General features: G+C 37.2%; 1 protein-coding gene across 1 annotated transcript; it reads right to left on the bottom strand.

Annotated features, from left to right (window-relative positions):
* Nucleotides 1-8,812: 8,812 nt before the first annotated feature.
* Nucleotides 8,813-9,640, bottom strand: LOC101422517 (olfactory receptor 8S1-like). The gene has a single exon (XM_012523400.2). It carries the CDS (start codon nt 9,638-9,640, stop codon nt 8,813-8,815), a length of 828 nt encoding a protein of 275 aa, XP_012378854.2.
* Between the last annotated feature and the right edge of the window lie 10,241 nt (nt 9,641-19,881).

The raw sequence follows: 19,881 nt of genomic DNA, 5'->3' as shown, positions 1-19,881 counted from the left end.
GTTTTCCAGGGCATGTATATAGGGTATATAAAAATGTTCAGATATTCATTGAGTATTGTCTCAGTAGGTAGAGTTACACATGACAACTGAGGGAGTGCTGAGTTCCCATTTGGGGGAACTCTCTCACATTGCCCATTGGAACAGCAACAATTCCCCAAGTGCAAGGGCAAAGACCAGTGAAGAAGGATGGTCCAATGATGAGCCCTTGATACTGATGACTATGTTTATGAGCTTGTGTGCTTCAGGGTGCCTAAGTGTTACCTCCTGAGAGCCTCCATGTTGCTCAAAGGTGGCCATTCTCTAAGCCCAACTCAGCTTGTAAATGCATTACATTTCCCCCAGCAGGGGACAGGACTCCTGGGGATGAGCCTCCCTGGCACCGAGGGATTACCACCAATCACCAGCTGGTGATACAACTAGAAAAAGACTTGGAATAAAAGGGGGAAATGGTAAAGACAAATGAGTAGGGAGGTCATCAGAGGGGTCACACTTTCACATGTCTCAGCAGGATCCCAGAGACAGCCAAAGTAGATACACCCCCAGGTACTGGTGCTTCTGAGGGTAGTGGAGACACACAGGTTCTATGGTCAGGGCAGATGACTCTGGAGTTCAGTGCCTTGTTAGTGGGCCCTACTTTGGAAATTGTGCTCCTGAGTGTGATGGAGTTGGACTCAGATGTGACCTTTCTACACATGCCTCTTCTGTCACTTTTAATGAATATGTGCTTGGTGCTGGGGTTGGTGTATATTCAGGAGACTTGAATTTCTGGACTGGGCATGAGTCTCAGCAGAGTCACAACACCTACTTTCCAGTTCATTGAACCTACTCAGGTGAGCTATCAGGGGGATGAAGATGGTCAACCACCACACCAGGGAACTGAGAGTGTCTACAACTGCAAGTGGGAGAATCACATCCATTAGCCATATGGGATCTAAGCCTACTTGATATAAAGGTGAAGTGGACATCACCATCCCAGGGTCCACAGGATGAAGGAATAAAATATGGTTTACAGTGGAGTTACTGGTATTCTACTATAGAATTATTGTGACATGACAAATGGAAGAAATGGTTGGTAGGATTGATGTGGAGGCAGTGACTGTGAGAGTTGCTGAGGACAGGGAGAGGGAAGAAGAGGTATGTTGTAGGTGCATTTTCAGGACTTGGAGTTGTCCTGAATGATATTGCAGGGACAGATGTTGGACATTTATATCCTGCCATAACTCACTGAATGGACTGGGGGAGAGTGTAAACTACAATGTAAGCTATAATCCATGCAGTGTAGCAGTGCTCCAAAATGTATTCACCAAATGCAATGAATGTGCCACACTGATGAAAGAGGTTGTTGGTGTGGGATGAGTGAAAGAGGTGATTGGTGTGGGAGGAGTGGGGTTGGGTTGGTGTGAAGTATATGGGAACCTCTTATATTTTTTAATGTATCTTTAAAGAAGATACATTTCATGTATATTTAAAAAAAGACTATTAAATAAAAATTTAAAATTTTTTTAAAAGTTCAAAATTGTGCATTAACAAAACCATCAAGCATGCCATACAGGATTCCCATAGATCAACCAACCACCAACACCTTACATTGTTGTGACAGATTTCTTACAAATGATGAACGAACACATCATTACACTACTGCTATCCATAATCCATAGCTTTTATTTCTTGTATTTTTCCCACAAACCATCCTATTATTAGCACCATGTATTAATATTGTATATTTGTTAAAGTTTATGAGAACATTCTCAAATTTCTACTATTAACCATAGTCCATTATTCACAATGGGGCTAACTGTATTATATGGTCTCCTGCCTTGCACAATCCTTCTGAAGTGTACACTCAGTGACTCACAGTTTCATCACAGAGCTGTGATTTCATTAGTTCAGTCCATTTCAGAGCATTTTCATTACTCCAAAAGGAAAAATCCCAGTCCCCTTTATATCTTCCCCATTATTGGCCCTTAGCATTGATGTAGTACCTTCTTTACCATTGTGGTAAAAATATTAAAATATTGCTAGTAACTATAGTCTACACACTATATAGGTCGGATTTTTCACATGTATCTCCACATTATTTTTGAAAAATAAAATTTTATTGAAGTACATCATTGATATATAAGTATGAATATATAAATGTATCATAAAAGTTGTGAACTTACAAAAACAATATGCATATTATCACATAGGGCTTCCATACATTTCCTCACCATCAACACCTTGCATTGTTGTGAAAGATTTGTTCCAAACTATGAAAAAGCATCATCAAATATTACTACTAACTATAGCCTATATCTTATATTCAGAGTATTTCTCCCAAGCCACAAAATTATTAACACCCTTTATTATTATTATACATTTGTTATAGTTCATGAGAGAAGTTTCTCACATTTGTCCTGTTAACCACACTCCAATTCCACCACTGGATTCCCTGTGCTACACAGCCCCAGGTTTTTAGTTAAACCATTCAAAGTGTATACTCAGTTGCTTTCATTTTCATCACAGAGTTATGCTGTCATCATCTCAGTCAATTAGGAACATTTTCATAATTCCAAAAGAAAAAATTCCATACATCTTTATATATCCTATTGTTGTCTCTTAGAACTGATACAATATCTTCTTTGTCATTGATGCTAAAAGAGTCCTTATCCTGTTAGTGATCATCCATTAATTACATTAGTTTTAATTTTCCTGTGTATATTCATATTCTTAACACCTTGTAAATGATGAACATTCATATATTGGTAATTTTTTAAAGATTTTTAAAATTTTTTAAAAAAATTTTAAAGAAGGCTTAGATTACATAAAAGTTACTTCAAAAACATAGGGGATTCCCATGTGCCCCCCTTCCCCACAAACATTTTCCCACACTAACAACATCTTTCATTAGTGTGGTAATTTGTTACCACTGATGAACACATACTGAAGCATTGCTACTAACCTTGGTATATACTTTACATTATACTTTACGCTTTGCCCCACGTAAGTTTTTAGGTTATGCAAAATGTGTATAATGTCCTGTTTCCATCATTGTGATGACATGCAGGCAATTCCAATGTCCCAAAAATGCCCCCATGTTACACTTATTCTTCCCTCTCCCTCCCCACACTATCTCTTGTGGCCACTACCTTTATATCAATGATAAAAGTATTTCCATTGCTAGACTAATAATAAGTATATAATAGAATAATAATAAGTTTACTTTAGTCCATTGTTCATTCCCCAATCTTGAGGATTTGGTGGTGGTGATACTCACTCTGATTTTCTAATTGAGAGGGGACTTAGATCCCATGTGGCAAATGGATAGACCTGTCTTCCTTGCAGTGGCAGATGCTCTCTATTCCTTAGGATGGGTGTTGTCCATCGTCATCTCCTTTTTAGTTGTCCTGGGTGAGTCCAATGAACTGAAGAGCAGGTGCTGCAACTCTGCTGATATTCACAGCTTAACTGGTACATGAACAGAGCAAAGATTTAAGTCTCAGACATATGTTTAACCCATACAGTGCTCATTGTAGGTTCAAATAGGGGGCAGAAAAGTCATATGTAGGAAAATATAAATTAGTCTAATTCTGTTACACTCTGGAGCATAAATTCCAAAGTAAGGCCCACTGGCAGGGTGCAAATTCATGAGCTTGTCTGCCTTCCTTACAGTGTCAAGATTTCTCTAGAGCCCTCAGGAGCCCCTCCGTTTGAGGCACTGTTTACTGTGGAAGTCAATGAGATCCTTCTGAAACATGCATAAGCCTAACCTCTGGAATGACATCCCGACTCACCTTGAAGCCTCTAAACCATAAAAACTCAGTTGTATTGAATATTTCCCCCTTTTGGTCATGGTCTTTATCCAGATACATTGCGATTTGGTGCTTGGCAATAATCCCTCAGTTCCTGGGAGGCTCATTCCCTGTAGTCAGGTCTCATGCTGGGTGGAAGGTAGTGCATTTATATGCTGAGTTTGGCTTAGGGAGACCACATTAGAGCAGGAGGCTTTCAGCAGGTTATTCATGCAATATATAATACTAGGTTAAGTTTCAATTTTGGAAGAAAAGTTCATAAGTACAATCGTCAATATCAAAGACCTGCAAGTGTAAAGGTTTGCCCTCCTTATTGAGGCACTCCCCATGTACTTGGGGATTATTGCCATTCTATTAGAGAATGTATGGGACTCTTCAGGATGGGAATTCAATATCCTTTCAATTTTTGTGTGGGTCTCCACCCACTGAGACAATGCCACATGAACACTTGAACATAATCATATGCCTTTGAGGCATGCCCGGGTACACCCCTCCCTACACATCCCTCCATCACTGACATCCTATGTCAGTGATCCACCCGTACCACAGCTGTGACCCTTCTGTGATCCAAAACCTCTCCAAAAATGAAGCCAATAAAATAACCAAATAGCCTAGGGTTGTAGGGTGCCTAAGAGTTACTTCCTGGAAGCCTCCATGTTGCTCAAATGTGGCCTCTCTCTAAGCCAAACTTAGCATATAAATGCATTACCTTCCCCCCTGCATGGGGCATGACTCCTGGGGATGTGCCTCCCTGGCACTGGGGTATTACTATCAAGCACCAACTAGCAATGCAACTGGAAATAGACCTGGAATAAACGGGGGGAAAGGTAAAGACCAATGAGTTTATATGACTAAGAGACTTCAAAATGAGTCAGGAGGTCATCCCAGAAGTAATGACTATTCATGTCTCAGCAGGATCAGATAGACTGCCAAAGTAGATACTACCACCAAATAGTGGGACTCCCAAGGACTCTGGAGAGATCCAGATCTATGGTCATGGCAGATATCTCCAGAATTTGGTGCCTTGCCAGTGGGCCTTACTTTGGAGTTTGTGCTTCAAAGTGTGACAGAGTTGGACTCAATCGTGACTTCTCTACACATGCTTCTTCTGTCCCTTCTATTTGAACCTATAAACGGTATTGGAGTTGGTAGGTGTACACTCAAGAATTTTGAACTCTGAGCTGTCCATATGTCAGGTGGGCCCTGAGGCTTAGCAGAGTTGCAACACCTAATCTCCAGTTCATTGGACCCACCCGGGACAACTAACAAGGTGAAGAAGGACAACCACAATACCAAGGGAACAAGAGAGCCTACAATTGCAAGCAAGAGAATCCCATCCATCAGCCTTATGGGATCAAAGTCCCCTCTCAACCAGAGATGGAGTGGGCACCACCATCCCATATTTCTCAGGACTGGGGAATAAAATAGAAACTAGATTGTACTTACTAGTATTATACTATAGACTTATTGTGATTCTATCAGTGTAAGAAATTGTATCATTGATGTGGAGACAGTGGCAACTGGAAATGCTGAAGGCAGGAAAAGGGAAAAAGAGATGTAATATGGGGACATTTTCAGGACTTGGAATTGTCTTGAATGACACTGCAATGACAGATACAGGTCATTATATATTCTGCCATAACCTATAGAATGGAGTGGGAGAGAGTGTAAACTACAATGTAAACTATAATCCATGCTTAGTGACAGTGCTCCAAAATGTGTTCATCAATTTCAATGAAAGTACCACATTAAATGAAAGAAGGTGTTAATGTGAGGGAAAGTGGGAGGTGTGGGGAGTGGGGCATATGGGAATCCCTTATATTTTTTATATAATATTTTATGTAATCTAAGTATTTTTAAATAAAAAATCTATTTTAAAAATTGCAAGATATGTTTACTCTTTGAACCAGCAAAGCTACCCTTATATTCAAAAGAAAAAAAGTATTCACGCTTACCTAGGGATATAAAAGAATAGTCATAGCCACACTGCTCATAAAGGGAGCAAACAGAAACTGCTCTCTCAATGTCAAATGGATCAATAAAATCATATATTCATACAATGGGAAAGTATTCAGCATTGAAAATGAACAAAGAACAAATAAGGCAACATGGATTAAGACTGTGAGTAATCTTGATTGAAAGATGTCAGGCACAATGGACTATATACTGTAGGAATAACAGAAGTAGACGGAATTATCTATTCTGTTATAAATTAAGATAGAGATTCCCTTGGGACTAGAATAACATTTCAAATGGGGTACTAGTTCACGTTGTTGATTTCTTTATTGTGTTGCCTTTGAGAATATTAGTTATGCTTTATACCTAAAAGCCATGTACTTTTCTCTATGTATGTTTTAATAAATAGATATTAAAATGTTAAAACTCCTTCAGAAATAGGTAAGGGCCATATGAGGAAAAAATATTCATGCTTATACACCATTAAGTTAAGTCTTCTCAATTAAATTTTTCAGTTAAAATCACTATGTGTTCAATGTAACATAAACATGATCTAAAGCTTTTTAACATTTAAAAAAATAATATTAAAAAAAAACTTGAGGGTTGCAGATGTAGCTCAAGTTGTTGAACACCTTCTTCCCATGTACACAGTCTTGGGTTTGATCCCCAGTACCTCCTAAAAACAAGTAATTGAAAAAAAAGCTTTTATTGGGGAGAAGATTTGGCTTAAGTGGTTGAATACTGCTTCCCATCTACAAGATCCTGCATTTGATCCCCTGGTATTTCCTAAAAACAAACAAAAAACAAACATACAAAAAACTTTAGGTATAGAAAAAAATCTTAAAAAGATCACTAAGATCATATACCTAAAGTAAATAAAATTTATCATTTTTCCATGAAAATACTATGCTTTGTTATTTTCATGTTCAGTCAGTTTGTATGTATTTCTAATGTGAAATTTTATTTAATATTTGGTTAAAAATATGTATATAAATAAATATTATAAGTACTTCTATGCTATGATTAGGTGTATTATTGAAAAATAAGGTGATACAATTTCAAAATGTTTTGGTGTATCCACTGAGTTTTTTTTTAAGTTTTCATTTTGCAACGTCTGTCATTTAAAAATCCATTTAATTTAATTTCTTTTTTTTCATTTTTAAAATTTTTTCTCTTTTTATTTTTTTTAAATGTTACATTAAAAAAAATATAAGAGGTCCCCATATAAACTCCAACCCCCTCACCCCTCTCCTCCCACATCAACAACCTCTTTCATCACTGTGGCACATTCATTGCATTTGATGAACACATTTTGGAGCACTACTGCACCATGTGGATAATGATTTACATTGTAGTTTATACCCCAGTCCCCGCAGTGGGCCATGGCAGAACATACAATGTTCAGCATCTGTCCCTCCAGTACCACCCAGGACGACTCCAAGTCCTGAAAATGCCCCACATCTTATCTCTTCTTCCCTCTCCCTACTCACAGCAGCTACTGTGGCAACTTTCTCCACATCAGTGCTACAATTTCTTCCATTACTAATCACAATAGTTCAAAGAAGACATAGATTTTATTTCTTAATTATCTCTTTTTAAAATTAATAGATCACATAAAATGTTACATTAAAAAACATAGGATGTTCTCATATACCCCACTTCCCCCCACCCCTATCATTTTTTAATTGTTTTTTTTGAAGATATATAGACCACAACAAATGTTACATTAAAAATATAAGAGGTTTTATACTCTGCTTTCTATAGGACAAAAACTCCATATAAAGCAGTGGACACCCAGTTAATTTGAATAATAAAATTACATGTTAAAATAACAAATAAGACAATTAATATAAAATAGGCAACATGGCAAATGTAATTAAAGTCTAATTTTACACTTAAAATGGTTAAAGTGAAGTATTTTGTGTAATATGTTACCACGATAAAATTTTTCAAAAATTAATGAAGACCCCCAAATAGACAAAATTCCTTGGGTGTCAGATTTAGCCTCCAGACTGTGAGACAAAACTTTCTGTTGTCTATTCCAAAAGCAGACACAAAGAAAAAAGAAGTGGAATAGACAAATAATAAGAAGGAGAAGACCACCAATCTTGTCTGTTACACTTAGTTGTAGAACTTAGTTGGGAATCAGCCAGGTATCCCCACAGTTTGGAAAACCTGTCAAATCTCCCTTTCATCCTCTAGTCCCAGACCTGTGTCTATTGTGGAAGTCTGAGGCGAATGAAAGCACATGTTAATTTAAGGAGCTCAATGTTCTGCATTGCTCTGCTGGTCGGAACTTCAAATTCATGTTCTTTCCTTCTTTGTCTCTCTTTTTTTCCCACTGAAACCTGCACGTTCTATCTTGTCATCTTGTATCATAATGCCTTTATGCTAAATTGTCTACTTTATGAAATTAGAGCTTTATTTTTCATTAATTTACTTTCTAAGAGATTTTAGAAATTCATTTTTTATGGACCTACTTCTCAGCATTTTCCTACATCCCCTGGGTGTGCCCAGGACTCTAGACACCAAAATATCTAATTCACCAATTATTTCTCACCCTTCTCCCAACTCTTGAACCACTTCAGACTCAAGTTCAACAGGCTTGCTCTATGTTCCCTTATTTGAACAGTTGGTTAAATGACAATGCAGTTCAATGAAATACATAGTAAAAAGAAATAAGATAGGATGAAGATCCATCAGCACAGCCAAAGACTTTCCATGGAAAAAGACCGAATGAACATGGTTATTAGACCATTTGCCTGCTTCCAATCCAGAAGGAATCTAACATATCATCTTCAACTCACTCCCACATAACTCTGTCAATTTTTAAGACACCTAATTGCATCCACTGTCAAGGGAAGTCAAGAAATAATTTTATTGTCCATTCATGTGATATATTGCTATAATAAGCTCATTCTACTTATTGCTATAATAAGTCATCCTACTCAAGCCAACTGCCTGATATATTGGAGATATTTTTTTAAGATCCTTCTCAAAGCTGCTTTCACCTGGTTGTTTTTCAGGCTATAGATGAGGGGATTCACTAAGGGAGTAATCACACTTTACAGTACAGAGAAGATCAACTCCAGTAGTGAGCCTGAGACTGGCAGTAGATAACGAAGAAAACCTGAATCATAAAATAGTAGCACTACGGTATGGTGAGAGGAGCAGGTGGAGAAGGCCTTTCTTCTGCCTAAGGAGGAGCTAATGCTGAGGATGGTGGAGAAAATAAGAGCATAGGAATAAACAATAAGAAAGCAGGTTCCAATTCCATGCATTAGACCAGAGCAGAAAAGTACTGTAACACTGGTGGATATATCAGAACAGGACAGAGGGAAGAGTGAGGGCAGCTCACAGCTGTAGTGGGGGATGAAATCATCTCCACAGAAGTCCAAGTTCATAGCAAGAAGGGTGTTGATGAATGCATTCAGAAAGCTCAGGCCCCAGGATCCCCAAACCAGCCTGTTACAGAGCTGGTTGCTCATGTTCTGTCCATAGTGCAGAGGGTGGCAGATGGCAACATAGCGGTCATAGGCCATCGCTGAGAGCAGGCTGGCTTCTGTGGCCCCAGACTCAAAAACAAAGAAGACCTGAGCCATGCAGCCTTCAACTGAGATGGCTTTCCTTTGAGACAGGAGATTCTCTAGCAGTTTTGGCACTGTGGCAGAAGAGAAGCAAAAATCTAGGAAGGAGAGGTGACTCAGGAAGAAGTACATGGGCGTGTGGAGCTGAGCATCTGCCCTGATGACCAAAAGCATCAACAAGTTCCCCATCAGGGTCAGGATGTAAATTCCCAGGAACAGCACAAAGAGCAGAGCCTGGACATGGGGGTCAGCAGACAGTCCAAGGAGGATGAACTTGAGGATGGTGCTGTGGTTCCCCAAGGCCATTTATGGATGCTGATGTCTAGAAACAAATTAGAACAGAGTATAACCTCTACTGACCACTTCTATTACTTAGGAGGAGGTGTCTTCCTTACTAACTTAGAGTTTCTGTATGCTCTCACTGATTCCCTTGAATTCCTTCATCCTGTGTTGATATTTTATTTAAATTCTAACCCTGGACAAATGCCATCATGATATCACCTCATGGCTGATAATCTACTTCAGATATTGGTGAAAAAATGTATTACTATACTCATTAAGGTGAGTGACTAATAATAGTATTTTTCATATCTTAATTTTGCTCTAAAATATTCCCTACTCCTTTTAGACTGTAGAGGATTTCCTAGAGAACATGTTTCAAAGCTTGCCTTCTTTTCTCTCTTACTTAGTCTTTTACTCCCAGTCAAAAATTAGTTGTGATTACATTATCCCTCGCTCCCCTGGATGACTCCCTTGTCTGCTTGTTGTCCACTTGTCTCTTTTTTTGTCTTTCCTCATTGTTCCATTTGTTGCCTGCTTGTCTTCTCTAGTTGGCACCAGGAACTGAACCTGGGACCTCCCATGTGGGAGGCATGTGTCCAACTATTGGAGCCACATCTGCTCCCTGCTAGTGTGTTTACTCATTGTGTTTGCTCATTTGTCACCTCACTGAGTTAGCTCATTGTGTCTGCTCATTGTGTCTACTTGTGTAATTTAGGAGGCACTGGGAACTGAACCTGGGACCTCCCATGTTGTAGTCGTGCATCCAATTGCTTGAGTCACATCTGCTCCCCAATGATATTATTTTGATGTTACTATTTTGCCTTTTATTAGCTTTTTCAGAGGCACTTTCACATAAAGTATATATTTCACTTTTGTGACAATACCGAAATTTGTAGACACTAGTTTGTGTATGCATAATATATGTGTGTATGTTTTTGAGTATTAAATTCTGTTTCATTTGGAGGATGGCATATAAAGAATAAGAGAGCAATTTTCTACATCCATTTTGCTGTACAGAAAATTGAGTATCGGATGTTATAAAACTTGTCCAAATTGACCATTTGAACAGTTAAGATTTGACTCCATTATGATGACCCAAGACAAGAGGTCATTTCACCAGTCAGTATCTCCCAAGCAAGGTCTGGCTTTTCTTGTACTGTATTATCTGGCATCTTTTGACTTTTGCAATTGTACAGCTACTATTCCCTAGGGGACCTTCAACCTGGAGGCAGACTAGTGTTCTCTTCTCCCATCACCATATGGGTGTGTCTTTCTCTTTCCCTTTTCTCAAGCATGTGCTCCACATAGAATACCCTGTATTTCAATCTAAATATTAATTGTATTCTGCCTCTCACCAAAATTTCATTGTCTTCCTTCATCTTATCCTTTCCTGATATCACCATTATATGTATCAATTGGAAACCTATTATCATTGAGTGACTGATAACGGATTTGTCATGATAAGCACTTTTGTTTTTAATTCCCAGGACCAATTTGAGGCAAATCATTGCACTGAGATTTTTCAAATAAGAAAACAAATGGATTTGGGTATCTTACTAGCTATTTAACATCATTATTCCTACTCTCTCCTCTCTGATTTCAAGAGTGTGTTCTTTGTATTCTGGTCTGATTCCTCCATTAATGATCTCTTAGGCATTCCTGCTTCTTGTCACAGCATGACCTAATCTATCCATTCACAATTTTTTCCTGTATGACAGCAGATGAATCACACTCTTACTCTGCTATCTAATGTAGCATTTGTGGAGTGGGTTTCTTTTTACTCCTTTTCATAAGATTAGAGTTTCTTGATGGCGATGATTGTGTTCTATGCTATTTTGCATCAGGGACACTTGCCCCTGTGAAGAAAAATGCATACAATAGAATTCCAATGAGTATTTGCTACAGAAAAGAATATAATGAATTGAATAGTACTTACTGCAGAACTCTTATCATAGGGGAAAGACTAAATCCACAAGCATAAGAAAGACTGAGCACCAAGGATAAGTGGAAAGTGAAGGTAAAGAAATGTGTGTTTCTGCGTGCGTGTGTGTGTAATGGGTATAATTATTGTTATTTTGGAAGGTCAGGGAGAGGACTTTACTTGTGCACCTACCATCAACCACCATATCCCTGTACCCAAGGAGTCATCCCATACCGGCTAGCCAACTTTTGCTTGTACTGGAGGTGTTTCAACCCATGGTATCAATCTACAACCACCCAGACATCAATCCTTCATCATCCATTTATCGTTTAGTTCATTTGCTATTCATGTAGTCACTTTGTAATTCTTTCCTTTCCTTAATAATCTGCCTTTTTATTTGTTTCTTCTTCTACCACCATTTCTCCACAAACCCATACATTCAGATACAAATATTCACAGATTTCTGCTACATATGAAATTTTTTCAGGCATCGGGAGGAAGACAACCTAGTATAGAACAATGTCCTATTGTTATGTAAATATTCTTGTTTCCCCTTATATTTAATATCACTTGTCCTTATAATCCAGGTGTAAATTCTCTCCTTAGACTTTCTACTTTTGCTTAGCTTGAAATCTGATCTGAACTCAGATAGTTTCTTTTCATGAAACTTTGTGCCTGGCTTGGTAACGTCACAGTGTCTCCACTTTTAGTTGCCATGTAATCTGTATCTTTGTCTTGATACAATGGTGTCTGTCATTGGAGGTACTCAAAGGACTCACAATTACATTGAATTCTGTATACCCATCCACTTACCCAAACTTGTACTTCTAATAATTATCTCAATATTAATATTGAATATTCATAAAATTCCCCAGCCTATTGGATCTTCTTATATTCAGTATATACATCAGCTTTTCCTATTAGGATATTACAAAACATAATTGCTCAAAAAATTCTAATTCATTGCTCAAGGGTGGCAACCTGCTCAAAATTTTGATTTTGAATAATTCCTCTTATTCCCACATTTGTCAAATCCTGTTGGATGTATACAGTTTCCCTGGTGTTTAAATTACTAATCAACAATAAAACAAATAAATAAATTGAGGCCATTGACTCCAACAATATGAACATTTCAGCATTTGGTATTTTCTGTCTGAATTAAATGGAAAATGGTTTCCATCAATTTATTTCTGTTTATCTTATCTTCTTTTTCCATCAGAGGGGTCATAGTGAATTCAATTCTTACTGAAATTGAGTAACTCAGCCCAGGTCCATAATAATTGTAGAAGGAATAGTCTGCACATTTATAGTGAGAGGAAGGATCAGTGCAGAAGTTAGTTTTGTCTGATTCTTCAAAGGAAACCTGAGCTTACCAACTTGCTTGTGATAATAATAAAATATAATACAATTTTATGGATAAGCAGATATTGAATTTGGGGGTTATTTTGAAAGTAATACCCTTCTGTCATTTATTCCACATTTATGCATAGATAACTCCTCAAAACCATTCATACTTTGAATACATTTATTCCTAATGAAAAATGAGGAGGAGGATGCTGATGATAATGAAGAAATAGCACTCAGCACCATTCTAAGCACTTCATATATATTAAGATATTTATTTCTCACACCATTCCTATGAGATAGGGACCATCTATATCCTTATCCCTTCTTGTTTTGAATGAATGAGGGACAGAGGCAGAAATCTGGTAGGGAACTTGCTAAATGCACAGATAAGTTATATGCAACTTATCACATCCTTCCCATGGAGGCAGGTAGTACAGAAACATTCTTGAACAAGAGACATATATCAGGATTCTTAAAATTTTGTCAGTTTCAAATGAATTTGATTTTAAAATCTTAATTCCACAAATGCTGAAATTGATTTCAAAGGTGAAGAGAAGAAGACCCTGTGCTTCCATTAGTCACTAAGCATGGAAATCAAAATTGGGAGATTATGGATACTTAGAGACAGTGTAAATACTGTGGGTTTGGAAAACCCATAGTTTAGGGAGTAGTGAAAATAAGTGGGCAAGAAATAATAACCCAATGAATTCAATTTTTTTCTTCACCATTTCTTAGTTTTGATCCCTACTGCTATTTCTTCAGCCCCTAACTAGCTTGATCCATATTGAAGATGAAGGAAGTTAGTAATAGCTCAAAATTATCTTTGTATGATACATCTAATTGGGTATAAAAAGAACCATAATCCACTATCTACTCTGATGTGCCCTCTCCATTCCTCTTCCTGCTTTTATTATACTGATAAGGGTTGGAGCAATGCTGAGTTTGAAGTCAGAGTGCACAGTATCTCCATTCCATAACCTAACATTGGTCACTGATACCAGAGGGTTTTCCTCAGCTCAGAATAGGAGAATACCTAGACCAAACTGCTTAGAAAGGTGAAAGTCTGCATTGATTCTGAGGCTTATTCTCTAGCTTGCAGAAAGTCTATGGAAAGACAGGGTGAAAAAGATGCATCTCAGAGAGACAGAAGTGAAGTCATATGAGGAAAGGATAAAGAAGTAGTCAGGAACCCGGGGATGAGCCTCCCTGGCAACGAGGGACCACTATCAACTACCAACTGATGATGCAACTGGAAAATGACCTTATACGGAAGGTTCAATGCGGATCAGCAGAATATCCATGTCTACATAAAATACCATGACTTTAAAATGCTGTTTGACCTAAAGTAAGGGGGAAATGGAAAGGAGAAATGAGTTTATATGGCTACGAGTTTCTAAAAAAGAGTCTGGAGGCTGGCAGAAGGTTTGCCCTCATGCACAACTGAGCAGAGTCAGAGAGACAGATAAAGCAGATACAACCCCCAGATATTGGTTCCTTTGAGGGCTAAAGAGACCCATGGGAGTTATGGTCATGGCCGATGGGGTTAACTACCAGGGCAGATGGCCCCTCTTTGGAAATGGTGTTTATGTGTGATGAATCTGGACTCAGATGGGATCTCCCTTCATAAGACTTTCATGCTAATGTGCTGGAGGTGCAGTTAATGTTGGGGTTTAAGATATATTTAGGGGATTTGAATCTCTGGACTGACAATGTGATAGCCAGATCCTGAGCCTCAACAGACTCCAGCACCTACAATCTGATTTATTGGACTTACCACACTCAGCTAAGATGGAGGTGAAGAAGGACAACCACCACACCATGGAGCCTAGAGTGATTACAACTGAAAATGGGAGGATTGCATCCAGCATCCAGGTGGAATCTGAGCCTCCTCTTGACATAAAGGTGCAATGGACACAACCAAACCAGTGTCCACATAGAAGAGGTGGCATTGGATTGGGAAAAGTGGACATAATGGACAAAGGGTATGGGGAAAGGCAGGAAGAGATGAGAGGTGGAGGCGTCTTCGGGACATGGAGCTGCCCTGGATGGTGCTTCAGAGGTAATCACCGGACATTGTAAATCCTCACAGGGCCTACATGATGGAATAGAGGAGAGTATGGGCCATGATGTGAACCAATGTATATGAGGTGCAGAGGTGCCCAAAGATGTACTTACCAAATCCAATGGATGTGTCATGATGATGGGAACGAGTGTTGTTGGGGGGGGGGAGAGGGGGGGTGGGGGGGTGGGGTTGAATGGGACCTCACATATATATTTTTAATGTAATATTATTACAAAGTCAATAAAAAAAAATAAAAAAAAAAAAAAAAAAAAAAAAAAAAAAAAAAAAAAAAAAAAAAAAAAAAAGAAGTAGTCAGGAGAGAGAGGGGAAGCAATTTCAGTGAATCCTAGAGGACATTGTCAAATTGGGGGTGTGTTAATGGCTCCGAAGACTTCTGCTGTTCTAGTCTTTATCTGACCCAGACGCCTCTGTGTTCATGAGAACCAATTGTTTTATGGCCCAATTACAGGTACTTCAGTTATTTTCCGTTTCTCTTGAGAAATCACAATAAAGGCATCACAATGGCTTACCCTAGAAGCTCCAGGGCTTGCATCCTTTCAGCTCTGACTTGGTCGTCTTTTTCTCCCACTAAACCTCTAAATTCTTCAAAACAAACAAACATCAAACAAACAAAAACAGCAACAAAAACATAAGAGGGTATCTATCCCATAGCAATAAAATCTAGCACAGGGGCATCACTCATTTAGTTAGCTCTGTTTCCTTAAAAACTGTGCTAGGAGAATCTTACATATCCTCTTCAGAAAGGCAGATATATGGTTAGGCAGTCAGTAATGTGATGGCTGAGCCTGATGTCCCAGGAGACAGAAGAGACAGTGTCTTTTATTCTCTGCAGTGAGAGGCTGAAACTCAGGTTTAAACTTATTAACATAACAAGCAGAAATTTGTAGGGTCTCAGAGGATTACTTTTAGAATAGTCTTTTGGAATTTTTATGTTGAAGCTAAAAAATTGAATGGAAATAAGGGATGTTTGATGTCTCTGAAGTAGGTCTGAGTACCTGTTTTGGGACATCAGAGGAAAGCTGCACATTTATTTATCTATTTATTTCTTTATTTTCAAATCAGTTTTATTGATACATATTAATAAAGCATAAATTCATCCAAAGAATACTATTAGTGCTATTCATTGTAATCATGTTTGTGCATTCATCACCGCAATCACTCCCAGAGCACTTCCCTTATTCCAATAATAGTAATAATCAAAAAGCAAACAAAACAAACAAAACTCACCTCCTCTCAATCTCTCCATGCTCCACCTGCTGTACATAGCTGTGATTCTTTTTCTTTCTCTCTAGTGTGTTTATATTTATAATTTGTAAAAACAGCCTTCTATGTGCAATATCCCCCATATTTGTATTTTACATGAGGTTTTACTGTCTTATATAGTCCCATGTTACAGTTCTTAGCTTTCCTTCTAGTAACATACTGTACCTTAAATTTTCCCTGTCAACCTTTGTCATACCCACACAATAGCACTACTAGTTAGAAACTCCATGATATGCTTTAACAGTTTCTAATCACTTCCACAGATTTACAAACAACATTTTTCCAATTCTGCACAGATTAACATTAAGCTTTCAATTCTCTATTGTCCTACTATTTTCTGGTGATCTATATTCTAATTATTAGCTCCATGAGTTTACACAATATATTTAGTTCATAATGGCACAGTTATACAGTATTTTTTTTTTTGTATCTGGTTTGCGTCACTCAACATAATGTCCTCTAGGTTCATCCATGTTGTCATATGCTTCATGACTTCATTTCTTCTTACCATTGCATAATATTCCATCATGTGTATACATGACAGTTTATCCATTCATTGATTGATGGACACCTGAGTTATTTCCAACTTTTGTCAATCATGAATAATGCCACTATGAACATTGGTGTACAGATGTCTGTCTGTGTCACTGTGCTCACTTCTGGGTATATACCTAGTGTTGCTGGTTCACATGGCCAGTCTATATTCAACTTCCTTAGGAACTGACAAACAGTCCTCCACAGTGGCTGTACTGTTCTCCATTCCCATCAACAGTGAATAAGCATTCCTATCTCTCCATATCCTCTCCTAATAATATCCTAATATTGAATGACAAATTTACATTTTTCTGACTTTTTAACAGCAGGCAGGTTAACAGATGTGAAATTATATCTCACTGGAGTTTTGATTTGCATTTCCCTAATTGCTAATGATGTTCAACATTTTTTCATGTGTTTCTTCACCATTTGTATTTCTTCTTTGGACAATTGTCTTTTCAAGTCTTTTGTCCATTTTAAATTGAATACTTTGTCTTTTTATTGAGTTTTATGATGTCTTTGGGTATGTCATAGCCAAATATTTTCTCCCATTGAGTTGGCCACCTTTTCACACTTTTGACAATGTACTTTGAGGTACAAGAGTGTTGAATTTTGAGAAGGTCCCATTTGTCTATTTTTTTGTTGTTGCTCATACTTTGAGTTTAAAGTTTAAGAAACTACCATCTACCACAAGATCTTGAAGATGCTTTCTTATACTTTCTTATACGAGTTTTATGCTTGTTGCTTTTATATTTAGGACCTTGATTTTTTAAATTAATTTTTGTGTAAGTTGTGAGATATGGGTCTTTTTTCTTTCTTTTTGATATGGATATCCAGCTCTCAAAGCACCATTTGTGAATAGGCTGTTCTGGCCCAAGTGGGAGGGCTTGGAAACCTTGTATAAAATCACTTGACTATAGATGTAAGGGTCTATTTCTGAGTCTTTGACAGTCAGTGTGTCTGTCTTTATGCCAGTACAATGCTGTTTTTACTGCTATAACTAGGCAATATGCTTTAAAGTCCAGAAGTGAGAGTCCTCCAACTTCATTCTTCTTTTTTAAGATCTTTTGTGGCTATTCCAGATTCCTTACACTTCCAAATAAATTTGATAATTGGTTTTTACTTTCCTGCAAAAAAATGCAGTTTGGTTTTTATTGGAAATTCATTGAATCTGTAAATAAGTATGTGTACAGGGAATAACCTTCCAATTATTTAAGTTTTCCTTATTTCTTTTAGCAATGTTTTGTAGTGTTCTGTACACAGGTCCTTTATGTCCTTGGTTAAGTTTATTCCTAAATATTTTATTGTTTTAGTTGCTATTATAAACAGAATTATTTTATTTCCTCCTCAGATTGTACATCAATAGTGTGTAGAAATGCTATTCAATTTTGGTATTAGTCTTCTATCCCGCCATGTTGCTCAACTCATCTATTAATTCTAGTAGCTTTGTTCTGGATTTTTAAGGAGACTCTAGATATAGGATTGTATCATCAGTGAATAGTGAAAGTTTTACTTCTTCATTTCCTATTTGGATGCCTTTTATTTCTTTATTTATCCTTATTACTCTAGCATAATATTGAATGACAATCAGGACAGTGGGCATCCTTGCCTTTTTACTGCTGTCAGCAGAAAAACTTTCACTCTCTCACCATTGAGTACAATGTTATCTGTAGGTTTCAATTTATGTACTTTACCATATTGAGAACGCGTCCTTCTATTCCTGTCTTTTGGTGTGTTTTTATCTAGAAACGATGCTGTATTTTGTCAAATTCCTATTCTGCATCAATTGAGAGTTTCATGTGATTTTTCTTCAATTTATCATGCAATTTATCACACCAATTTTCTTGTCTTGAACCACCCTTGCATATCTGAGATAAAACCTACTTTATCTTGGTGTATAATTATTTAAATGCGCTTTTAGCTTTGGCTTACAAGTATTTCATTGAAGATTTTTGCATTTATATTCATTAGAGATATTGTTTTGTAATTTTTTTTGTAGTATCTTTATTTGGTGTTGGTATTGGGGTGATGTTGGCTTCATATAATGAGTTTGGTATTGCTCTTTACCGTTCAATTGTTTTTGGAAGAGTATCAGAAAGGTTGGTATTAGATAGTCTTTGATTGGTTGGTAAAATTCCCCTGTAACATGATCTCATCCCAGGCCTTTCATCTTTGGGAGGTTTTAGGTTTTTGATGACTGTTTCAATCTTTCACTTATAATAGGTTTGTTGAGGTCTCCTATTTCTTGTAGGTTCAGTATAGGTGGTTTGTTGTGATTCTAGAAATTTGTCCATCTTGTCTACATTGTATAGTATTTTGGCATTCAGTTTTTCATAGTATCCTCTTATAAACTCTTATTTCTATGGAGTCAGTGGTAAATGCACCCTTCTCATTTCTGATTTTATTTATTTGTGTCTTTTCTCTTTTTTTCTTTGTGAGCTAGCTAAGGGTTTTTTAAGTCTATTGACCTTCTCAAAGAACCACCTTTCAGTTTTGTTGATCCTCTCTATTTTTTTCCTGTTCATAATTTCATGTATTTCTGCTTTGATCTTTACTATTTCTTTCCTTTGGCTTGGTTTGGCATTAGTTTGCTCTCCTTTTTCTAGTTCCTCCAGATATTCAGTTTGATCTTCAATTTTAGATCTTTCTTCTTTTTTAACATAATCATTGAGGACTATTAATTTCCCTCTCAGCACTGCCTTTGCATTGTCCCATTGATTTTGATATGTTGAAGTCTCATTTTCATTTGTCACAAGATATTTTCTGAATTCTCTTCCAATTTCTTCTGTAACCCACTGATTACATAAGGCTATGTTGTTTAATCTCCATATATTTATGAATTTCCCCTTTTCCATCCATTATTGATTTCCAGCATCATTCCATTATGATCAGAAAAAGTGTTTTGTATGATTTCAATCTTTTTAAATTTATTGAGTATTGTTTTGTGAACCAACATAAGGTCTATCATGGAGAAGAATCCATGAGCACCACAAAAGGTAGAATATCCTGCCTTATGGGGTGTAATGTTCTATAGATGTCTGTTAGGTCTAGTTCATTTATCATATTTTTCACGTTCTCAGTTTCTTTATTTATCCTCTGTCCTGATGTTCTATCCAA

Source organism: Dasypus novemcinctus, chromosome 12, assembly GCF_030445035.2.
Source record: "Dasypus novemcinctus isolate mDasNov1 chromosome 12, mDasNov1.1.hap2, whole genome shotgun sequence".
Taxonomy (NCBI): Eukaryota; Metazoa; Chordata; class Mammalia; order Cingulata; family Dasypodidae; genus Dasypus; species Dasypus novemcinctus.
The sequence above is the reverse complement of the archived record's forward strand: the minus strand, read 5'-3'. Positions and strand labels throughout refer to the sequence as shown.

Excerpts from the sequence above, each read along its gene's own strand:
- LOC101422517 (XM_012523400.2), bottom strand. The coding sequence starts at position 9,640 with ATGGCCTTGGGGAACCACAGCACCATCCTCAAGTTCATCCTCCTTGGA.